This window comes from Sander lucioperca, chromosome 11, assembly GCF_008315115.2.
Source record: "Sander lucioperca isolate FBNREF2018 chromosome 11, SLUC_FBN_1.2, whole genome shotgun sequence".
In the NCBI taxonomy this organism is placed as follows: Eukaryota; Metazoa; Chordata; class Actinopteri; order Perciformes; family Percidae; genus Sander; species Sander lucioperca.
In genome coordinates, this window is record NC_050183.1 from 16,432,362 (window position 1) to 16,454,777 (window position 22,416).

At 43.0% G+C, this 22,416-nt stretch overlaps 1 protein-coding gene across 2 annotated transcripts in view; it reads left to right on the plus strand.

Annotated features, from left to right (window-relative positions):
- The window catches only part of si:ch211-191a24.3 (tensin-3), a 61,597-nt gene that overhangs the window by 15,745 nt on the left and 23,436 nt on the right, over positions 1 to 22,416 (plus strand). For both annotated transcript variants that reach the window (XM_031282461.2, XM_031282462.2), the window contains exons 11-16: positions 36 to 101; positions 1,979 to 2,083; positions 8,315 to 9,229; positions 14,477 to 14,607; positions 16,602 to 16,692; positions 16,779 to 16,847. In XM_031282461.2, coding sequence (XP_031138321.1) covers positions 36 to 101; positions 1,979 to 2,083; positions 8,315 to 9,229; positions 14,477 to 14,607; positions 16,602 to 16,692; positions 16,779 to 16,847 — 1,377 coding nt within the window. The remainder of the gene's footprint in view (positions 1 to 35; positions 102 to 1,978; positions 2,084 to 8,314; positions 9,230 to 14,476; positions 14,608 to 16,601; positions 16,693 to 16,778; positions 16,848 to 22,416) is intronic.

Here is a 22,416-nt window from a genome sequence, read left to right on the forward strand (position 1 = left end):
GCTGTCTGAGGTTTTTTTTCGTGTTAATATTACAGATCCCCGGTTCCCAGAAGATGGAAAAGTAGAACTGTTGCTTTCTGACAGCCCTGAAAAGATAACAGGTAAATGCAGATGCAGATACAACAACAAAGGGCACCAGCAAACATTACTACAGGGAACTGGATAAAAGAACAGAGAGTAAAAATGCAGGTGAAAATGTGTTTCAGATGTTTTTTTTAGAGGTTTTGCCAAGCTCTGATCCAGGATCCACTATATAGCCTATTGGTTCATTTTTTTTAAAATAATTATTTAATTATTTAAAGGACACAAGAGACTACAGCTCTGCAGCTCTGTGAGGCTGTACTCAGACAACATTTACACTACTATCTTTTGGTTTAAAAACTTCCCCTACGTTTAGGCTTTGCGCCCACAATACTCCACAATTTCTTATTGATTTAAGCTAAAAGACAGCTGAGACAGCATCAAATGTTTTGCACGGCCAGACAGCATTAGGGATAAGTAAAGAAAAATTTGTTTTAGTAAATTAAAAGAAGTGAACTTTTTACACTTTTTTTACACCTATGATTGCGAAAATGTACAAAACAATTCTTCTCTAACTCTGTGGTTTCCAACCTTTTTGGCTTGTGGCCCCTTAAAATAGTCCCTCATCACCAGTTCACATTGTAAATATTATATTTAGTTTTCTGTTCAAGTTGCAGGTTGCAATGTTTTCTGTTGTTCTTTTAAAAAAAACAAAAAAACTCGTAGACATAACATTATCCAGTAATCTACAAGAAAACAAGTACAGATTAGAAGAAATTGGAGAGAAAAAAGACATTTTTGCTTTCTTTTTTTGTCATTTATCTCGTGACTCCTCCAATTTATCTTCTTCTGACCCCCTCGCTGGGAACCACTGCTCGAACTGACGCATCCAAACACCTGGACTCACAGAACTACACACACTCACACACTCACACATCCACAGACAACACTCATCCACACAGACACATTATTTGGGCTACAGGTGCTGCAGATGAACAAAGACTGCACCAAGCATCACTGTGTCTCCTAATTCAAGCAGAAGAGACAGAAATGACTCTGTTTGAGACATTACACACACACACACACACACACACACACACACACACACACACACACACACACACACACAGACTCTCACTACTTAAATGAATGAAAAACATATTCAGCAAGTTCAACAGGTGGGGGCAGTGTTGGACGCCAGGAGGAGGATGGAACAGCCAAACTGGCCTTCAGCACGCACAATCACACTCCTCGCCTCCCAACAGGAAGCAATATGAGCAGTTATCACACCCACACACACACACACACACACACACACATCTGACAGGAATTCAGATTGGAGATACTGTAAAGGGGGAAACGCAGGCGGGGAAAAACCAGGACACACACACACTCATTCAGACACACACACACACACACACACACACACACACACACACATAGTGCGTTTCACTATCTTTTTGGGGACCCGTCATTGACATAATGCGTTCCCTAGCCCCTTACCCTAACCTTAACCAACTAAATGCCTAACCTTAACCCTTACCCTAACCCTAACCTAATTCTAACCCTAATCCTAAAACCAAGTCTTAACCCTCAAACAGTAATTTGAAGTTGTGAGGTCCAGCATTTTGGCCCCACAAAGCTGTCCGGACCCCACAAGTATACTGTATTCCCGGTTTTTGGACCCCACGAATATAGTTAAACAAGAACACACACACACACACACACACACACACACATACACACACACACACACACACACACACACACACACTGATGGACACATCCAACAAAAAACTAAATTAAAGCTCACATTATTTCTAAAATCCAATTTGAAATGAGCTCTGGCATCAGCTGGTTTTAGTGTGTGTGTGTGTGTGTGTGTGTGTGTGTCGTTGTTGTTTAGCTGACTCCTGACCAGTTTGTCTGCTGGTCTGTTTGTCATTTCCATGTGCAGGCAGAGAGCTGTGGCACAACGGCCGCTGTGTGACGGTGGACTATGACACCTTGGACCCTTTGGTTAGAAGAGATTCATATCAAGACACATCTTCTCTTGAAACAGGTGGGGTGCATTTTAATGTCTTTAATCATAACTTCTTTATCTGTTTGTCTTACTTTCACTTTCTCTTCCTGTTCTGGATTCCTGTTGTGACTTAAGACCGGATTTATCAGCGAAAATTATAAACTTTTCTGCTCTGCTCTTACATAATCATGACCTTTATTCTGTTACCATGGCATCTTTGGAAAACTAGAATACCAATCCAGGGCAGCTTAATTCTGACTTTTAAAATACCATACCAATGTTTTTTTTTTAAGTTTTATATATGGAACAACAAAAATTGTACGGAAGCCCTGAGAGTGGGGAAAAATACCATTCTGGTGATCCATTTTCTAAGTCGGATCTAAATGGTTCTCTCTCCTGTTTATGACATACGAACAGGTTTAAAAAAAAAAAAAGGTTTTGCCAGGATAATCTTTCTAAGCTACTTATTTATCTGTTAAAATGTCAAAAAAGAAGGTTTTGGCAGGTAAAATCTTTTTTGCGTGAGAGGATCATTTCTGTGTTTGTTGTTGTACTACTTGTTTTGGACACAAGAGACTGAAGTGCACCACTACCCCATGTTCTAAAAAGTACTAAAAGCATTCATGTTCTCTTTCAGGCTAGTTTTAATTTCTTCATGCACTTTAAACCCAAGGTATGAGTATTACAACACTTGAAAAATGATCCTGACAGAAAAAAAGTCACCTGCCAAAACTTTTTCTTTGAAAATGAAAAAAATAACTAAAAAAGATAATCCTGGAAACACCTTTTTTCACCTATTCTTAAGTCAAAAACACAGGAGTGAAAAGACTTTAGATCAGACTTAGAAAATAGATCATCAGAAGAAAAATACATTCTGACTTGCCTCTCGGGGCTTCCGTATATTTTGGCCTCCGACAACTCCAGAGAGAAATATCTGGCTCTTTAGCTGCTAAATGCTCCACTATGTTCACGCTGTCCGCTGTGGCCTGAAATAAAGCCATGAGAGCTGTAAGAATGAACTGAAACAGTAAAGTTGAACAATGAGCTGAAACCATACAGTCTATGGCTGAAACTCACAATAAAGCTCTGTAATGAGGGGAGCTGCAGAGTAAGCAGATAATCTCTGTAGGTTCATCACTACGAGTGACCCCTTTTACATTGTTCCCAAATGATGGCTATAGTTCTTTAAAGGTCCTCTAACCCAGTGGTTCCCAACCTTTTTTCCTTGGTGCCCTCCCTACTCATGTCTAAGAAAAGCTGAGCCCCCCCCGAAACCAGAGTTGAGGTAACTCTCGAGATAGAGCCTTACTTTCTTTTTTGATACAGAGGGGTTATCAGCACTTTCACGTTTCTCCGCCATGTTTCATTCATAAAATAGTGATGTCGTGGCGGCAGGAAAAACAAGAATGATAGCAGCTAACAGCTGACCTGATGACAGCAAGGGTCCCAGGTTAAAGGTCCCGGAGGTTTGGCCTAAGTAGCCTGCCTACAATTTTACGTGAGAACAAAAATATATAGTTTTTATACAGACTTTTGTATAAATTATATATTCTAGTGTATTATCATAATTTGTTTAACATGTGCACAAATTTTTTTTTACCTCAACCTCAAACCAGATGAAGACTTGTGCCCCCCCTGTGATCTTTGCCGCCCCCCTTAGGGGTCCCCGGACCCCAGGTTGGGAAACACTGCTCTAACCAATACTGTTTTTTAGAATAAATCAAAAGAGTCGATCTCAGTGCTGAGACAGAGAATTTTTATCAACTCGATGGGGCTTTTAAACTTTTTTTTAGCTTATAGTTCAGGCTCAGTGTTTCTGGCAGATGTTTTGAGCAAACAAGCTCTGATAAAACCACTGTACACTTACCTGCCCAACACCAAATGTCCGACAGACACAGTTAGTAACTAGCTGGTGAAGCAAGTGGAACATTTAGCAGCTAAAGAGCCAGATATTTCCCTCAGGAGTTGGTGGAGACCAAAAACGGAGCTAAAAATGTAAAGTGAATATTGGACTTAAATTCATCAGGTGGACACAGACACCACCAGGTGGATGTGGGAATAGGCAGCTGTTTGATAACATGTTAGCCATAACAGCTTTAATATGTCAAAGTTATGTTTTTTTTTTTTAGCTTGTCATGGAGATTTTCTTCCCCAAAAAATTAGTTAAAGCTATAGTGCGTAGTTTCTGTCTCCCCCATGAGGAATTCTAAGTAATGACAACAACACTGTCGGTACATCCACATGATACAAGCCTTTCGTGGTCGTGCACCACCCCCACCCCTCCTCTACGCAGTTGCTAGTAGCCACGGAGGACACGGAGGATTAAAAAAACATGATGGACTCTTCAGTAGAGGTAATTATCTTCACTTGATTTTCTGCGTGCGACAGTAGCCGGACAACACAATTTAATGTATATCTCTGGCTGCTCTTCAGAAGTCATATGCCTCTGTCGGTGCAGATCTAGTCTCTGAGAAGGTCTGTTTAGACTCTGGCCTTCGCTGTGGTCAGTGCTGTGGGTAATTGTCTTGTCATCGGTGTGACAGCTTACAACTGTTGTGGTCACAGAGACGTTCCAGGGATTGGACGTAACGACAATCATCTAGACAGCAGCCACACCAGACCCGTGTATTTGGAGGCTGCTGTTTTTCAAAGAGTTTCCATTTAGTTAGAATAACGGTTCACACACACACACACACACACACACACACACACACACACACACACACACACAGAACAACACCAATACAAAAACACACATCCAGACAGCTGAAACAATCACTTAAAGCGGCGGTTGACGTTTCAGTTCCAGCTGTTTTATGCTGTTGCTAAATCTGCTCTGCTAGCCATGTAATTTAGATGGACCGATCACTGGGGGAGAAATGCAGAAAAGTGGCATGTAAACACACATTTACACAGACGCTCACATGAACGCAAACACACACACGGCCATTACGTTTAACCGCCCCAGCAAACACACATGCACATGAGCATAATGAGGGTGCCAGCCAGTTAGCAACGCAGCCAGTCACAAGAATGTTGTTTTCAACCACAGGTGGTTCTACTTTACCCTCTCAGCCCACTCACACCCCTCCTCTCCACTACTTCTATCACTCCATCTCCCCTTCTTCTTTTACTCCCTGCTATTCTTCTCTTCCCCTTTATCTGGTCTCTCTTTTCCCAGCTGAAGCGTGCTGCTTTCAGGTTCAAGTTGCAGGTTGCAATTTGTCCAATATGTCCCCTTCCCCCTTTGGCACACAAATCTCCCCAGAGCCCGCCCCCATGTTTACATTCCCCATCTCCATATTTGGCCAGCTCAAGGTCCTTGTGCTTTGTGTTTCTGTTCTTCAAAAGTGCATATGTGTGCGTTGCACAAACTCTTCCACCTGCGTGTGATTGTGTGCAGATATATGTGCTTGCATGCAGTCTAGTGAATGATCCACCCGTCAGTTTCCTTCCAATGCTTTTCCCCCCTGTAGACATAAACAAAATGCATGAGCGCACACTCTCTGCACAGCATTACCTACCTGTGTCAGCCTGGACAGGATGCGGGGGGGGGGAGGAAAGAGGAGGAGGGATGAGGCAAAGCAAGGCTGATTTTGTAGTGACGGGGAAGGCGGGGATTCGTAGTGCCGGGACGGAGCAGGCGAGGAAGGAGTGACATGAGCGAGGGGAAAGAGAGAGTAGGAGGGGGGGATACAGGGGGGGCTGTTAGCACCTTAAGAGAAAGAATGTTCTTTGCTTGTCTTCCTGTGGCAGCCTGAGAGGACGACAGCAGGGGAGCAACTTCAACTAAACTCTGAATCTTTTCAGCCTCTCGTTTTACCCTCTATCTGCATCCTTTTCATTCTGTCCTCGTCCTTGCCCCCTCTTTCCTTTCAGCTTGTCATCTGTTTCTCTTTTCCTCTTTCACTGACTCCGAAGGGAGGCTTCAGTAAGCATTTCCATCCTGTTTCTAATCCACAGTGGGAACAGTGAAAGTTTACCCTCCGAGTGACTGCCGGTGAGTAAGTAAGCAGCTTCATGATGCTAGTTTGGCATTTTAGTGTCTTTTTTACTGAAGTTCTTACAGTATTGTTAAAGTTATACGGAGTGTTTCTAAGTGTGTGTGTGTGTGTGTGTGTATGTGTGTGTGTGTGTGTGTGTGTGTGTGTGTGTGTGTGTGTGTGTGTGTGTGTGTAGGCTACTGTACATCTGTGTGAGAGATCTTATAGACCAGCTGTGAGGTTTTACCATGCATGTCTGGTATTTAGGTTTTATTGCCTCTCTGGACTTAAGAGGCTATGCTCATACAGCTCTGGTATGCACTGTTGCATTCACTGTACGAGTCTTATCTCATTTTTATGTAACAACCTTTATCAGAAAACAGCTTGCTTGCTTGTTGAGTTCTAATACGCACTGTCTGGTATGTTTTAGGGGTGCAAATAACAATAGTTTTCCTTAGTAGATTCATTATTTGATCTACAAAATGTTAGAAAATAAAAAAGAATAAACAAATATATTCAGTTTAGTATCATATTTGACTAAAAAAGCAGCACATTCTCACAATTTTTCCTTGAAAAAATGACTTAAATGATGAATAAATTATCATTATAGCAGCAGATTGATTTTGTGTTGATTAACTACTTGATTTATCAAGTAATTGTTTCAGCTCTAGAATGTTTCCAGTAGTATGTGTGTGTCTCTCTATGTCTCAGTGTGTGTGTGTGTGTGTGTGTGTGCGTGCTTGCGTGTGGGCGTGTGTGCAAGCGTGCGTGTGTGCAATCAGCTCTATCTGACCTCAGGTACATGTCTATGACAGACACGTCCTTTGCGTGACACACACATACACAACTACACACGTATGCATCCGCCGCCAGCCCACACAAAGGGGCCCTGTGTTATCTACATGGAGTGTGTCTGGAGTGATGGCTGGTATGTGTGTTTGTGTGTGTGTGTGTGTGCGTCACAGTGAATCATATACAGTAGTGGTTCAGGTATGGAGTCATATGTAGTAAGAATATCTTCAGTATAAGGCTATACTTTTTACATCTAGTTGATATTTTACAGTTTAACTTTGATTTACTCACTAAAATCATAAAAGTGTCTTCTGTGCCGCTGCCATATTACAGACTAGAGAAGAGGGAGTTAATATAAAACCAAAATGTTGAAATGCTCCTTTACATCACCTTCAGTTGTTACCGTGACGTCCCTGCGATACGCTTTGTGATTTGGGTTTTGCCTCTAAGGCCACATATATACGCCGTAAACCTCTGATTGGTGGAACGGCAGCACACTTTTTAGGGAAAACTAGGAATTTATATCACAGCTGAAACAATTAGTCAAAAAGAAAATTGCATCGTTGACAATTTTGATAATCGATTTATAATTGAAGTCTTTTTTTTAAGCAAACGTTCTTTCAGCTTCTTAAATGTGAATATTTGCATTTTTTTTCATAGTTTTCAAATGTTTTTCTTGATTGTAAATTCAATATCCATATTTTTCAGTGTTTTCTTACATTTTGTAGACCACATCATTAATTGATTGATCCAAAAAGTGACTGATAATGAAATCTATAAAGAAAAGTTTATATTTTGATGTACAGTTCAGTTGAACATGTTTAATTACAATACTCTCCTAAAAAGAAGCGTTAATTGAATAGCAGCAGAAGATGATGCAGAAAATGATGCTGCAAATACATTTTCCATCATTTAATATCTAAGGTTGTTTGTTTGCTTTTTTGTGGTTTAAGAACCTCCGACTTCATCTCTTCTGACATCAAACCCTCGCTTCAACAGATCACGTCTGAACCTTTTTTCGCTCTTCTATCAACATATAAACCCTCTTCTAGTCTATATCGCCGACGCTTCATTTCCGAGATTGTTCAGGTGCCGCCGGTAGATCCGCCGGATGCCCCTCATTTTCGGCCAAATGTCCGTCACATTCCACTTTCTTTGTGTTGGCGTTCTAAACTCTGGTGGATTTATGAGGACTACGGTTAACTGCTCCTCAGATCTCTGCAGGGTAAATCCAGACAGCTAGCTAGACTATCTGTCCAATCTGAGTTTTCCGTTGTACGCCTTAAACAACTTTTGAACGTACACATGTTCCACCAAAACAAGTTCCTTTCCGAGGCAGAGGCACCAGTATTGCGTCTGGCAATTAGCACGGCCCAAGACGATTGTGATTGGTTTAAAGAAATGCCAATAAACCAGAGCACGTCTTTCTCCCATCCCGGAATGCTGTGTGGACTAGCCAGACCTCCCATGAACCTTTGTGATTTTGTCTTCACAGCTTCACCTCATCTCCTGGACCCTGGACTGAGGAAGAAGAGTAGTGAGGAAGGGTCTTCATTCCGCCTGGCCACCAGCAGCCCCAGCCGCAGCGACCGAGCCAGCAGTGATTCGGGCCTGTCTGTTGCCTCACAGGGGCGCACCGGAGCCACGCAGAGGACAGGGGCTGCACGGGACAAGTGTACCCAGGCAGGGAGGCGGCTCTCTGGGCTGGACTTTGAGATTGCTCAGCCTCTTCTGGAGGTCATGACTGAGCTTGCTGCGTCCGGCAGAGGGGAAATGACTGGAGACGAGTCTGGACTAGGACACACTATCAATGGAGAGGCTTCATCCAGCGAGAGGGAAACGGATATATTAGACGATGAGGATGAAGTAGATGAAGCAGCGCCTGCTTCGGACCTGCCGAGCTCAAGCAGCATCTGCTCCCTCTCCTCTGAGAACCTGCCTGAAGCTCAGACATCAGCCCACGCAGAGTACTCCACACACTCCTGGGTTTGGCAGCAGCAGATGGTTGACGTCGTCGTCACTGATGCCTACCTTGGAGTCGATGGGGAGGAGAGGTTGAACAGGGTGAGGAAACAGCGGCCGCCGCCTCTGGTAGCTCCTGACACACCACGCCGAGGACTCAGCAGCAGGGATGCAGTGCAGAGAGGGCTGGTGGACGAGGACGCCACGCAAAACACAGATGTGACACACAACGTGGACTCTGTCAACACTACGCACGCTTCGTCTTGCCAAGAAGAGGATTTGTCAGATATGTCGACAGACATCGACGAGTCCATAGAGCAGCTGAACCAGCTGATTCTGGATTTGGACCCCACCTTTGTTCCTGTTCCTACCCGCTGTGCCCCCCTGTCCCGCTCCGCCTCCCTACACACCAACGGCCTCAGCAACAGCGGAAATACCCGTCGGTCAGGTAAGACAAAGTAAAATAAATTAAAAAAGGAAGCATCGCACTGTAGAATAAACATAGTTTCCGACGACACCAAATCCTCTTCTAGGCTACTGGCATGGTTATAGGGTTGGCAATGTTGGTCCTCAACTTTTGGTCCAGACTAAAATATCTCAACATCTGTTGGATTGTCATAAAATATTTGGTCAGACATTCATAAAAAAAAATTCACTCACAACAATGACTGACTTAAACTTTCACCATTTGACTTGGAAGAGTTCTCCCCAAACCCAAAGATTAAATACTTGGTTTTCCTGACAAAAAAAATTACTTTATCTCAATCAGACATGGAACGATAGGTGTGTTTGGCTGTGAAGACAAATATTGACTTGTTTAGGACTCCAAACACAAAGTTTAGGACTTGGGACTTGATTTGGGACATCGTAATCAAGACTTGAGACTTGTGCTGAGCTTACACCAAAAGACTTTTCAAGCGATTCCACTCTCTCTGACAAATTTCCAATATCAGAATGAAATCATGAGAGTCTTGCTAGAGTTGGGGCGCGCTCCTGTCGGCTCAGTCGTTTGTTGTAAGGTTGCTATAAAACTCAGTCCGAGACATTCATGGTTCCCAGAGGATGAATCCTAATGACTCTGGTGATCCTCTGACCTTTCCTGTAGCGCCACCATAACGTTGCCATGTTGTGGTTTTGGGTGAAATTTCTCAACCAGCTATTGGAATGGATTGCCGTGAAATGTGCGACGCACATGATCCAATGTTTTGGTTTATGACCACCAGCACTTGCAAATTATACTATACTTTTTTGCAAGAGCACCATCACTGCATCCTGGGCTTAGTGCCGCCCAAGACGATTGTGCATGGTTTAAAGAAATACAAACCAGCCAGAGCGGTTTTTCCCCTATAGCAGAATGATAACGGGTGCAGCCAGATCATATCCAGACACAGCGCTGTTGAGATAGATCTGGCTATGCGAGACTGTGCTATGCCTAAATACAGACTCACAGAGCTGCTAGAATGACTGTAGATGTTTAAGAGGCTGATATTTCCAAACCTCATCACTTAAAACCAACATTTTCTGCATTGCTAAACACAGCTATGACTAAAAATGTATGTATTTTGGGCAAACTGACCCTTTATTTGAGTAAATTACAGCAGTACCTTTACACAGCTCTACTTGTACAGAGACACCGAACCGTCCACTCTGACATTAAGAAAATACACGTGTGCCAACAAGCTGGCAGGCAGATGAAACTTGTAGGTTGGACTTGTTACATTGTGGTGCTCAGTTCAGCCTGCACATACAGAGAAGCATTTATAACCCAGACTGAAGGACTGAAGTGCTGCCTGATTGTGGAAATCCACCTGAGAGAGAGGAATAAATCTGTTATAGAAGTGTGTTTGTTAGTGTGCACGGTTGTTTGCTGAAAGGGTGGAAGCATTCCATTAATAGTGGATATTCCTGCGATGTTAGCACAATCATTTGTTTACCCTTCAGTCTGTCTTATGTTGGACCAATCTGACCTCTCAACAGTGAAACTCAAGATACTGTCTGCGGATAAGAGTGTAATTTATTTCCAAATAACCAAACTTTGTCCCTTTTTACTTCAACTAAACTGTGCTTAAGTTTTTGCCCATCGCTTTGATTCTATGTGGCAAAAGCCAAAAGGTTCCTCTGCCTCCATTTTTTACTTACTATCTGACTGGAATCGAAAGATAAAAAAGATACAATTTGATTTTCTAATGAAGTGTACTCATAAATTCACTTACAACATTGATTGACTTAGAGTTTAGCCATTTGACTTGGAAATGGCCTGATATCCTCCCCAAACCCAAAGACGAAATACTTCCTTTTCCTGACAACAAATATACTTTGACTCAATCAGACATGGAGGAACATCCTGCTGTGCTGACAAATATTGACTTGTTTAGGACTCCAAACACCTGGGACTTGATTTGGGACATCGTAGTCAAGACTTGAGAATTATGCCGACCTTACACCAAATTAATGTTCAAGCGATTGCATTGTCTCAGACAAATTTCCAATATCAGAATGAAATCATGAGAGTCTTGCTAGAGTTGGGGCGCGCTCTCGTCATCTCCATCGTTTGTTGTAAGGTAGTTATAAAACTCAGTCCGAGCTGTCTTAAGTCAGTCTTTTTCCCATCTTGACGTTCCGACTTTATCCGTGTTCAACGTGACATCATGACTTTGCGTAAACATACACGCCACTTTCTAAAGCCAAGTGGCGTGTGATCTGTACGCATTTTGAGCTACCCGCGTGTATATCTACGCCGTATTGACAATGAGAACATACATCATGGTAGCTTGCTGTCACGTGACGATTTGGGAGGTGTCTGAGCCCGCCAGGGGCAACAGTGTAAGAGCGGTTTATCGGCAGCACTGCCTGGAAGGCACTAGGATTAGGCACTGGTTAGGGTTAGGTGCCTTGAAGTCATTGGTCGCAGCGCTGCCTTGAAGTCAATTAGGCAATGGATATGGATATGGATATGGTTATGGTTAGGGTTAAGGTTAGGTGCCTTGGAGGCAGCGGTCGCAGCACTTCCTGGAAGGAGCCGTTGGGGGCAAAAAACACCATTGAGCGTAAGAGCGACACAGAGACGGAGCAGGAATGATGGCTCGAGGAATTAACATCACGGCGAATGGGTTGGGTTTAGGAAAACAATAACGGGGTTGGGTTTAGGTAAAGAACAACGGGACTGTACTGTTTAGGAAATGTGACACGGGGGGGACACGATCCCCGGTCTCCTGGGTGAAAGTCCCGTGTTTTACCCATCCACCACCCCGACCAAGGTCCCTACGCGGATTTTCGGCCTTTCATACTACTCGTTATGGTGTAAATTGACACGCAATCGCAAGGTAATGTAAGTTAATGGAGGCCAAATGGCGTTGATAAACACACTAAAAAGCGATTATGCGTCTTGATAACACGCCAAAATGGCATATGAATTGGCGTGTCATACATACGCCACTTCTTCAGTCATCAGTCTGCCGTGTTTGATATTATCGTGAGTTTTAAGTCTTGGTAGCAAAATCGTATAGCCCGTGACTAACAACTCAGTGACATTATGACAGATTGTTTCTAGATGTGAGATGGTGTCCGACTTTAGTCTTTTCAGCGTCATTTCAGAGTCTTCTAGTGTATGGTAGGCATTACTGGTGATTTGAAAAACTTGAACCTGAACATGTCACAGTGATGATGCCTGTTTTTTCTGACCCGTGTGTGTCTGCGTTGCCTCTTCTTCACCGTTTTATTCTCCCCATACTGGCACATTTGACATATATACTCCCTCTCAGATCCACTGGGACGCAGCCAGGAAGAAGAGGCACATTTCTGCTTCAACCTCCATCCCTTGATTCATTTTCTGTTTGAGACCTGCGGGTCAGAGGTGTACGAGCGATGTCATCACTTCCCAGCTCTTTGCATACGGAGCAGCTGGTCCATCAAAGCTAACCTCGCAGTGGCCCGATGGTTCACAGGGGAGCCCCCCCCCCTCCTGAGCGCCCCCGTGACAGCTCCCTGAATCACGTGTCAGTCAGGTGCTGTGGTTATCTATGACCTGCGGCCATGTGCCTCGCGGGGTTACGTTACTGCTGACATTTAACCTCTGACCCTGTATTTTTGTACACTGTCAGGTTAATGAGAATGTCCTGTGGGTCTTCTCAGGATCATGGAATTTGAGCACAGGAAATGGAGCATGTGCGTTTGTCTGTATGTAGGTCCCCAGTTTGTCAGGGGGATGTTTCCCGAGGGCATAATTTGAAGCAGTAACACTAATATTTCACCGCTTAGTTACTGCAGCAGTGTGCGTGTAGAAGTGACTGTTTGTAACGTGTGTTTTTCAAGGCGATGTTTTAAGGCAGCAACTTGTAAGCGATCAGGAATGCTTTTGAAGTTTGACACAACACTTTGCTCTCCAGTGTGTTTGCACCATGCCCTCTTTCGCCCTCTCATCATCCTTGGAGTTGCAGTCTTCAGAAGAGAATAGTCTCCTCGCAAATACCGCGGGTATCAAGTAATACTCTGCACTTTGGATTAGTTTCAGTTGGACCAGCTTTGGCCTTTAATGTGAGTTTGAGATGATGGATGCTCACAATGTTCCACATTGCTGTTTGTAGTCGATATGCCCATATGAGCGTGGTCCCATTTATGGTCAATCTTTATCATGACACACACGTCAGACTGTGGTTTCAATGTTACGGTGTGCTTTTGGTGTTGCCATAGTCTTCAAAGGCTACAATAAAATAAAATAAGATCATTTTCAAAATTTACTTTTTGTTCTAGCTGAGTAAAACAAAACAAACAATATTTATATGATCATATATACATTACTAATTTTTAGAGCTGCAAAGATTAATCAATTAGTTGTCAACTTCAATTATTTGCGAACTGTTTTGATAATCGATTAATCGTTTGTGTCATTTTGTCATAGAAATAAAGTAAAAATTTTCCAGCCTCCCCAATGTGAATTATGCTCTGGTTTCTTCTCTCCTCTGTGACAGTATATTGAATATCTTTGAGTTGTGGACAAGACAAGACATTTGAGGACGTCATCTTGGGCTTTGGGAAAACACTGATAGACAGTTCCAACCCCATTCAAACTCCCAGAAAGCATCATTTGAAGAGGGTGGCTTGTCTCCCTCTGAGTTTCCATATTCACCAACAGCCAAGACAAATGTCCAGAGCTGTACTCCACCGAGATACGCTATATCCGATACTGACAAGCTGATAGAATATACTTTGCTTATCAATTCGTTGATTTTTGGAATCCGGTTGTCAAGCAAGAAAAAGTATTTCTTCCTTTGTGGTTGATCTAGTCACATCTGAAAAGAGAACGACTGATTGTCCCAACAGATGTTTTTTTCCGACACGCCGCCATGATGTTCCCCCATCTGGTCACAGTGAAGTCTTGCTTCGTCACACAGCGTCTGCCCTGATGATAGAAGCTGCACGCTGCTCATTACCATACTGATAGACAAACACGCTAAACGTGAACCACTGTCATCACCTTTTATTACTATCTGGTCATAACAAAGCGTCCATAACAAAGCGTCTTTTTATTTATTTTTATTTTTACAAGTATAGACATAATAACTGTTTGTTGGTGTTTGATTTCATAGAGGAACACATGACTGAGTTAGATAATATTTCAGATCATAATCTGTCTGACTGTCTGGCTCTCCTCCCACGCTCCTTCTCTCCCCCACCCTCACCCCTCTGGTTATCTCAGGTTGGAGGCAGCAGATGCAGATCAGTGATGTGACCGACTACGCTGGTCTCCATAGTCCAGGATGGAGGGGGGGTAGCGCTCAGAGCTTCAGAGGCTCCCCAGTCTACAGTCCCCCCTACTCACCATCTCAGGTAAACACAGTTTCCCCATTTACCTCGCCAGTTTGCAGATTTTCTGTGTACTGCCGTACATGCAGTTGAATAGCAGCAGTACTCGGAGGTCCATACTGTTTGACTCGCTTCAGAAGGGTTGAAAATCGGCCAATTTAATGCCAATTTATACTTCTGCGTTGTATCAACTCCGTGGGTACGTATGTAAGTACGTGGAGAAACCGACCCTATGCCGGACCCTACGCTGGACCAAACACCCTAGCCTGACGTGCACCTCTCAAAAAATTTAACTGCATGTTGCAGCGAAGCACGTCGCTTGGCCGTGGCTTGATCGCGTTGCATTTCCCCTGACTCATTTCCTGGTTCTCCTTCTCCATAAACAACATGAAATCAAAGAGAGGGTTAACTTTTTCTGCTACAGATTTTCAACCGTGGTTAGAAAGCGCTGAGGAGACACTTTGTTTCTTCCACTATGCCTTTTCTAGAGTCGGTACTCGCTCCGAAGCGAATCACCATCACTCTCTCACTCGCTCTACCACACACTCCCCACACACACTGCGTGGAGCCCGCGCACAACCATGAATCCCGCTTTACAGTTTAGCGCAGCGTGGCGCCATTGCAACCATAAACAACACTGGCTTGGCTGCGTCATCCTCCCCAGCTCCACCTTCCCGTCAAAAATTGTAACATCTGGTTGCACCAAGATGGCGACGTCCGTATCCCAAATTTGGGGCTTCAAAACGGCAGTCCACAAACCGATGGGGGACATCACGGATGCTACATCCACTATTTTTACAGTCTATGTTTCCACATTGTTTTGCATTGCTATTTACAAGTGTAACCCACTTATTTCTCATATGGTTTCTATGCTCTAACAACCAAGCATCCTCATTTTACACATTAGTTTTATGTGCTAATGTGTTGTAATCACAATTTTAGCAAATAATGCAACATTTAGGCATTTTAACCCTTGTGTTGTCTTACCGTCAACCAACAAGCAACTTTTTGTTTTTCTGGGTCAAAATTTTAAATGAAAACTTTTTGGTCAACGTTTTGGTCGTCTTTTTCGGCACTTTTATCACCTTTCCCCCAATGTTTTTGGCACTTTTTTCAGCGTTTTTTTTTCACTTTTATCAAAGTTTTTTTGGCACTTTTTCTGATGTTTTGGACGATTTTTTCAACGTTCTTTTATCATTTTTTTTCTTCAAATGCCATAAAATTGAATACAACTCCCAAATTCAATGAAAGAAGTGAACTGATAATTTACTTTACTAGTTGTATGGAACCATCCACGTTTTTTTTTTTTTTTTTTACAATTTGGTTGAAAGAAACCCAAATTCTATTATATAGAAACTTTTTGAAAATGGGTCAAATTTGACCCGAGGACAACAGTCGGGTGAAGTTAGTTTTTTTTATTGCATTTCAAACTGTTGGGTGCAGTTTTGTAGATTTACTAGTTTTGTCTCGTTTTAGACTTTTAACTCGAGCTTGTTTAAGTTTGTTTAAATTTGGACTCAATGCCTTGACTCGATGCTCTAAACAGATCTGCTTGTGTCAGACCTGATCAGATTATACCACATTATTTTTTTTCATTCAATTCATAACTTCAATGCATGGGTTACTTAGTTGCATGAAAGAAAAAAAGATAACACAGGGTAATCACTTTAAAATCAGTCAAGACATCTCTGTTGCGATTATGTTTTTGTAACTCTTTCTGCATATCTGTAGATGTTTCTTTTCCACCTGCCTACCTCTCTGTTTATTTTACAATTTTTTTTTTAAGAGTTGAGGTTTCTGCTCCAGCACTCTTATGGCTGGGTGGCATGAATGGCCTGACTGTTTATACCAAAACACAGGCTGTAGCCACACACAGATCACAAGACTGATGTCTGCTGGTGTGTGTGTGTGTTTGTGTGTGTGCTTGTTGTCCTATAGGACATACAAAAAAACATGTTATTTACTTTCCCCATCATTTCTTTTCTTACTTTTTTTTATTATGTTGTTCTTTTTAAAAGCATGGGCATCTCTACCATCGGGGACAGACAGATAGCTCTGACATTGTCCCTTCTACTCCGGCCTTCCCAGTGACTCCTCCGACGCCCTACGGTAAGAGATAATGTCAAAATGGACTCTTCTTGGTGCGGGTGTGTCTGCATTTTAGAATCTTATCAGTGTCTGCTTTCTCTTCCCAGTGAAACATTTCTCAGAGTTTTCCCAGCTCAGGACTGGTGGACAGTGGGACCAACACAGCTGGACACAAGGTACACTTTCCCAAGAGTGTGTGCGTGTGTGTGTGTGTGTGTGTGTGTGTGTGTGTGTGTGTGTGTGACTGGCGAGAGCACTAGAGTTTAAACCTAAACTCTCTAGCTCCTGATTGCTGCCGGACAGGGTTCAAGTGCCGGCTGGAATGTCCTCCTGGCATAATATACCAAAAACACACACACTCACACACACACACACACACACACACACACACACACACACACACACCTGGCCTGTCCTTTGTTGCCATTGGCTGGATATGTGGGCATGGCTCTGTTTGTGGTACAGTTAGTCTTGTCTGGCGAGAGGCAGACAGATGGCTTGTTTGGTATTTTTAAGGTTTGAGGTAAAAAGCGGTTGAAGAGGTTGAAAAAATGGATTGGGAAATCCTTTTTGGGCCCATGCAGGGACAGCTAATACTGGACGTCCGCTAATAATAGTTGCCGGTAACAGAGGAAGAGACCACTGCAGGCAGGATGTCCACTCACGTCCTGTTCTGGGAGGGGACGGGAGGAGAGGGGAGGGTCTTTTGTTGCTGGGACATCCTGCCTGAGGAGATGTGTACTACACAGCTGCAGAAGGAATTTACTGTAGTGTCAAAAAAACACAGGCCTCTTTCAGTGGTTGCGTACATGTGATCTTAGTGGCTACAAACGTTTTGGGCTTTCCCGCAGAGGAATCAAAGACAACATATGAAATATCGAAATGTTCTACCTCAGTATCCCGACACGACTGCCTGCCTTAACCTCAGCCAAAAGTTTGGAGGAGCTGCTGACCCCTTAGCATATCGTCATCCATGTATGGATAACAAAAGTAGTATTTATGATGACCTTTTGCTCTGTATTGTAGACAGATCAGTTCACTCTTTTAAAGGGCAGTTCTGCCTGTTTATTGTAAACATGTTTGTCAGAACAGAGTGGCGGCAGGATAGAGAAGGAGCTGATGAAAGAGTCATTATTGTGACAAAAAAAAATCTCTGCTGGATGGACAGAAGAATTAACAAAGGACACAAAATATCTGGAGCTCACCCCGAGTTTGGGGGGGGGGCAGACAAGAGTTTCCTGTTTCCCACGTTAAAGGCAGACGATTGTCTGGGAAACAACTTGCCACGCCGGGACAGAAACAGATTCCCCATTTAAATGATTTTTATTTCATGTTTAGAGTCCTTACTGTAATCACAGGTGGACCTGAGGCTACTGTAATGTGGGGAGTGATTACTGTGGGCAGCAGCAGCAGCAGCAGACTGCTCCAAAACAACAGTAGTGCACTCAGTCAGAGCCCTACAGCTGTGTTCCCACTGTTATCACCGGGCTAATCACACTGGGCATTCTGGGATCAACACACACTTCAGTATCCTGGTGACATAATGTGTCCACAGGAGTGTTTTTTTTTTTGAGGATAGGGATCACTGACAAGCAAAGAAATACGACTGCTAGGACTGCACCTGGACTCGTGGGCTGTCTGCTCCCGGATTTTAAAACAGAGCAACACGGTGGCTCGTTTTGGAAACTTTCGCTTATTTTCTGAAAATAGTTCACCAAAATGTGTTTCTGAAAACATTTGATGCGAGAAATAAGCTATGCAGTTGCTGAATCCGTCTTCATTTTAGATCGACAACAGTCAGTTTAAAAGATTTTTCGTGAGGCGGCGAGTCGAGCTGTTAGTACCAATTCCTGAGAAATAGGCTACTGTATATCTGGCTTTTTAGCTGCTAAATGTTCCAGACTGTCTGTCTGCTGTTTGGTCCTGAGCAGGTATAGTGTACAGTGGGGTGATCAGACTTTTTCACTGAAGCTGCAGCTGGAAAAGTTGATGACAGCAGTGAGAGTCAGTCCCTCTAGGATTTCGCGATGTCGCCAATTCACGCGAATTCAACCAATCACCGTGACTTTGGTGCGAATCGCAATTTTGACCAATCACATGTAAAGATCAACAAGCCACTGACACATACGTTCAAATTTGATTAATTTAATAAATTATTATTTTTTGTCTTAAATCCACCAGCTATTTTCATATTATACCAACATTTGCAGCATCCTGAGCCTTTTTGGTAAGGTTACATAGGAAATCTCAGCCCAGAGTTGTTTTATTCTTCCCAAAACAAGTTTCCTTTTTTATTTTTAAAGAACTATACAAAAAAAAAAATCGCAACTTTTTTTGCAACTTTTACTGTCTCCTGCAACTTCATTGCAACAAACATACAAAAGACATTGCAACTTTTATCGCAATTTTTTTTACAAAAGCTCCCACAAAATCAGGCATTTTGGGCCGCAACAATCTCAAAAAAAGGCCACGAAATCTTGGAGGGACTGGAGAGTGAACCAAAAAACAATGATCTGTGGGTTTGTCAGTACGAGCATCATTTGATCCATTGTTACTATAAAAATTGGTGCAGCTTTAAGATTTGAGTTATGCTTGAATTTTACATACATATATACATAATATATTATATATATTTTATAAGCATCTCAAGACCTATATGTCTATATAACTACTAATTATTTAACCAAATGTCTCTCAGTTAGACCTCTTGGCGGCTTCTGACCTGCAATATCACCAAATCAGTGCTTACAGGGATCACTTAAACAGATATGTCACATGCGCTAAATGTTTTGGGGCTGTTGAGAGACAAACATGACATCTGAGAAACCACACTGTCTATTGCTTGAAGTCATTGTCGTTCTGACTTCATCCATTTGGTTTTAAAACGATTTCATGAACCAAAGAAGTCAAAGAAAGCAGTGAAAAGCAGAGAATTTCTTCAACCAAAGTAAGAAGCACAGAAATAAGCAACATTCTAGTTAATATTAGACAAAGTTTTCACCTAATGGCAACAGATTGATGACAGTCTTTACATGTCTTCCATACTTTAGCCAAAGTCCCGACCCAAAGATGAACTCTGCTGCTGTCTCTGTACTTGCGTACTTTCATTTCCTTGCGATGTTTTGAAATGTTACGTAATAACATTTCCTTTGTGTACTTGTGGCCACATCAAAATAAACAGTGATATATACGGAGAAGCTCTGAGCCAGCGGAAGCAGGTTTCAGCCAAAGGAATGTAGATGCTGTTATGAGCTGAGGCAGATGGTCAGTTCAGACAAACACTTGACTGTCTGAACCTGGGGGGGGTCAAAGGTCAGGAGAAAGTACGGGCTAAACCTCTCCTTCTCCTTCAGATGATTGGATTTGTTGTCAGTGATGAATGAGAGAGAGATGATACATCTTAAAGTGCTGCTATTGATCCTGAACGGAGACGTTTTGTAGTCGAATTACACTAATTGTGTGGTCAACACTTAAAGTCACAATTAGTGACCCAAATGTAAATAAAAGGAGTGAAAGCTGCAGGTGCTTGTAAATACACTTTTGACAATTATTTTAAAGGAACAGTTCAACATTTTGGGAAATTATGCTGACTTCCAAATCGTATACTTTTTCTTTTTTACTTTTTGTACTTTTAGTACTGCAGCTGCCCTTAAACGTACGCACTGTTGCATGCAGTATGCATACAACTGGGACATACTACTTGGTCAAAACTTTGCGTCGTCATATTGCGTCGCAGTCCAATCGCGAAATTTAAAGTTGAGCTCTCATCTCTCTGTGCTCTCTCGGCGGCTCAGAAGATGTGACTTATCTCCTGCTCAGTGCCTACTACTTCGTCATTACATTACGCTTTGAACTTTGACCCTCTTGCTCATATATTCAGTCTGTATTGCAGTCCGTAACCCGGAATTTGAAGTTGAGATGTCGTCTGTCTGTGCTCCCTTGGCGGCTCGGTCGATGTGACACTATCGACCACCACAGTCGATTTGACATACGTATTGGGACCTATTAAATCTTTTGGGGTTTTGGAATAGGCCCTTTGATGAGAAGCTCAATACCACCCTCATATTTGTCTGCTAGATATTGAACTGGAGCCAGCAGCCGGTTAGCTAAGCCTAGCATAAAGACTGACAACAGGGAAACAGCTAGCATGGCTCTGCAAATGTAACAAAAGCCGCTAAAACAAGTTGCCATGTGCTTCAATTTCCGATTAAACAAAGGATATGTTGCGTGCTAAGTATAGAGCTTTAGAGGTGCTAGTAAGCAGATTTCGTTACAATTGGAGAGAGCCAGGCTCGTTGTTTCCCCGTTTCCCCCTGCGTCTTTATGCTAAGCTATGCTAACCAGCTCCGAGTTCCTGCTTCATATCAAACAGATGGATTGAACAACTCAACATGAAAGTTAAACATACCTAAAATATCCAGCTAGTCCTTTAATACAACCACAGCAACAGCTTACTGTAGTTTTATTGTCTTTTTTCTGACACCTTTAAAGCTTTCTGTTTACATCTGTCATCTTTGACAATTGTCCTGTAGCTTCATAAAGGAAGACTTTGGGTCTTTAAACTGCTAAGTGAGCGCCATGGATGGACAAAGCTCATTTCCTGCGACACGGGAAAGGTTAAAATAATGCACGCAGCACATGTTTCCATTGAAACAGAAGTAAACTCAACACATTTCAATCAAGAAGAGCTTTGGGGTGTGATTTATGGTGTGCTAAGATTAGACACATGGCAGGAGACTCGGTCACTGTGTGTCTGCATGCCTTTGTCTCTGTGTTTGTGGTAAGCAGATGGTGGGAGTGGACACACATGCCTTGACAGAGAGGCCATAGAAACCCCCAGATTTCCCCCCGGCACCCCCCGTTGCATGACCATCAACCACCACCTCACCACCACCGTCACCACCACCTCCTCCTCTCTGGTCCATAAAAGGCCACACATGACCTCTGCTCCCACTGGAATCCATTCTGATTGGGGGGAAAGTGCTGGCAGTAGCCCAGCAGGAACAATGCTCAGTGGTCAGTGAGAGGGAGGGAGGGTGTGTAGACATGCATGGAGGGGAGTGGAGGGGTTGGGGGGGGGGAGAATTCTCTACCTCTAGTCCCTCCCTCCATACAAACCCCAGAAGTTGAGCGGTGTCACAACAAGCCAGGAACAAACGGGGAGCTTATTTTTTTCCATCTGGGGGACGAAAGGAATTGTGCATGGCGGCTAAACGATCCAGCCCCTGACGAAAAAAAAAAAGAAAAAGAAAAAACCTTCAGCCAGTCAGGCTCAGAGTGCTTTCTGGAGAAAGAGAAGAGGAGGAGAGTGGCAATAGGGAGAGTTTCATTCACGCTGGGAGGCACCACATACCAGAGAGAGATAGAGACTTTGGAACAGGAAAGGTGAAAGAGAAGGAGTGATCCTAAAACAGGAAACCGGCGAATAACGGGACACTTCAGAGGGTGTCACATCATGACTGCGTCTCTCGGTATGTACGAGCATGCACACAAGCTTTTCCTCGCCGCTGTCGCACCAAATGCATGCTTGGGTCTCTGTGAATTATAGTGTCTAGATCTACTCGTTCTGTAAAGTGTCCTGCGATAACTTCTGTTATGATTTGACACTATGTGAATGTGTCTAGTCAGAGAGCTTTAAAGAGTGTGTCTGTGTATGTGTGTGTGTGTGAGTGAGATTGAATGATTTTTCTTCACGTGTAAAAACATCCAAATCTGTCCAAGCAGTTTATGAACTCTTAACACCTT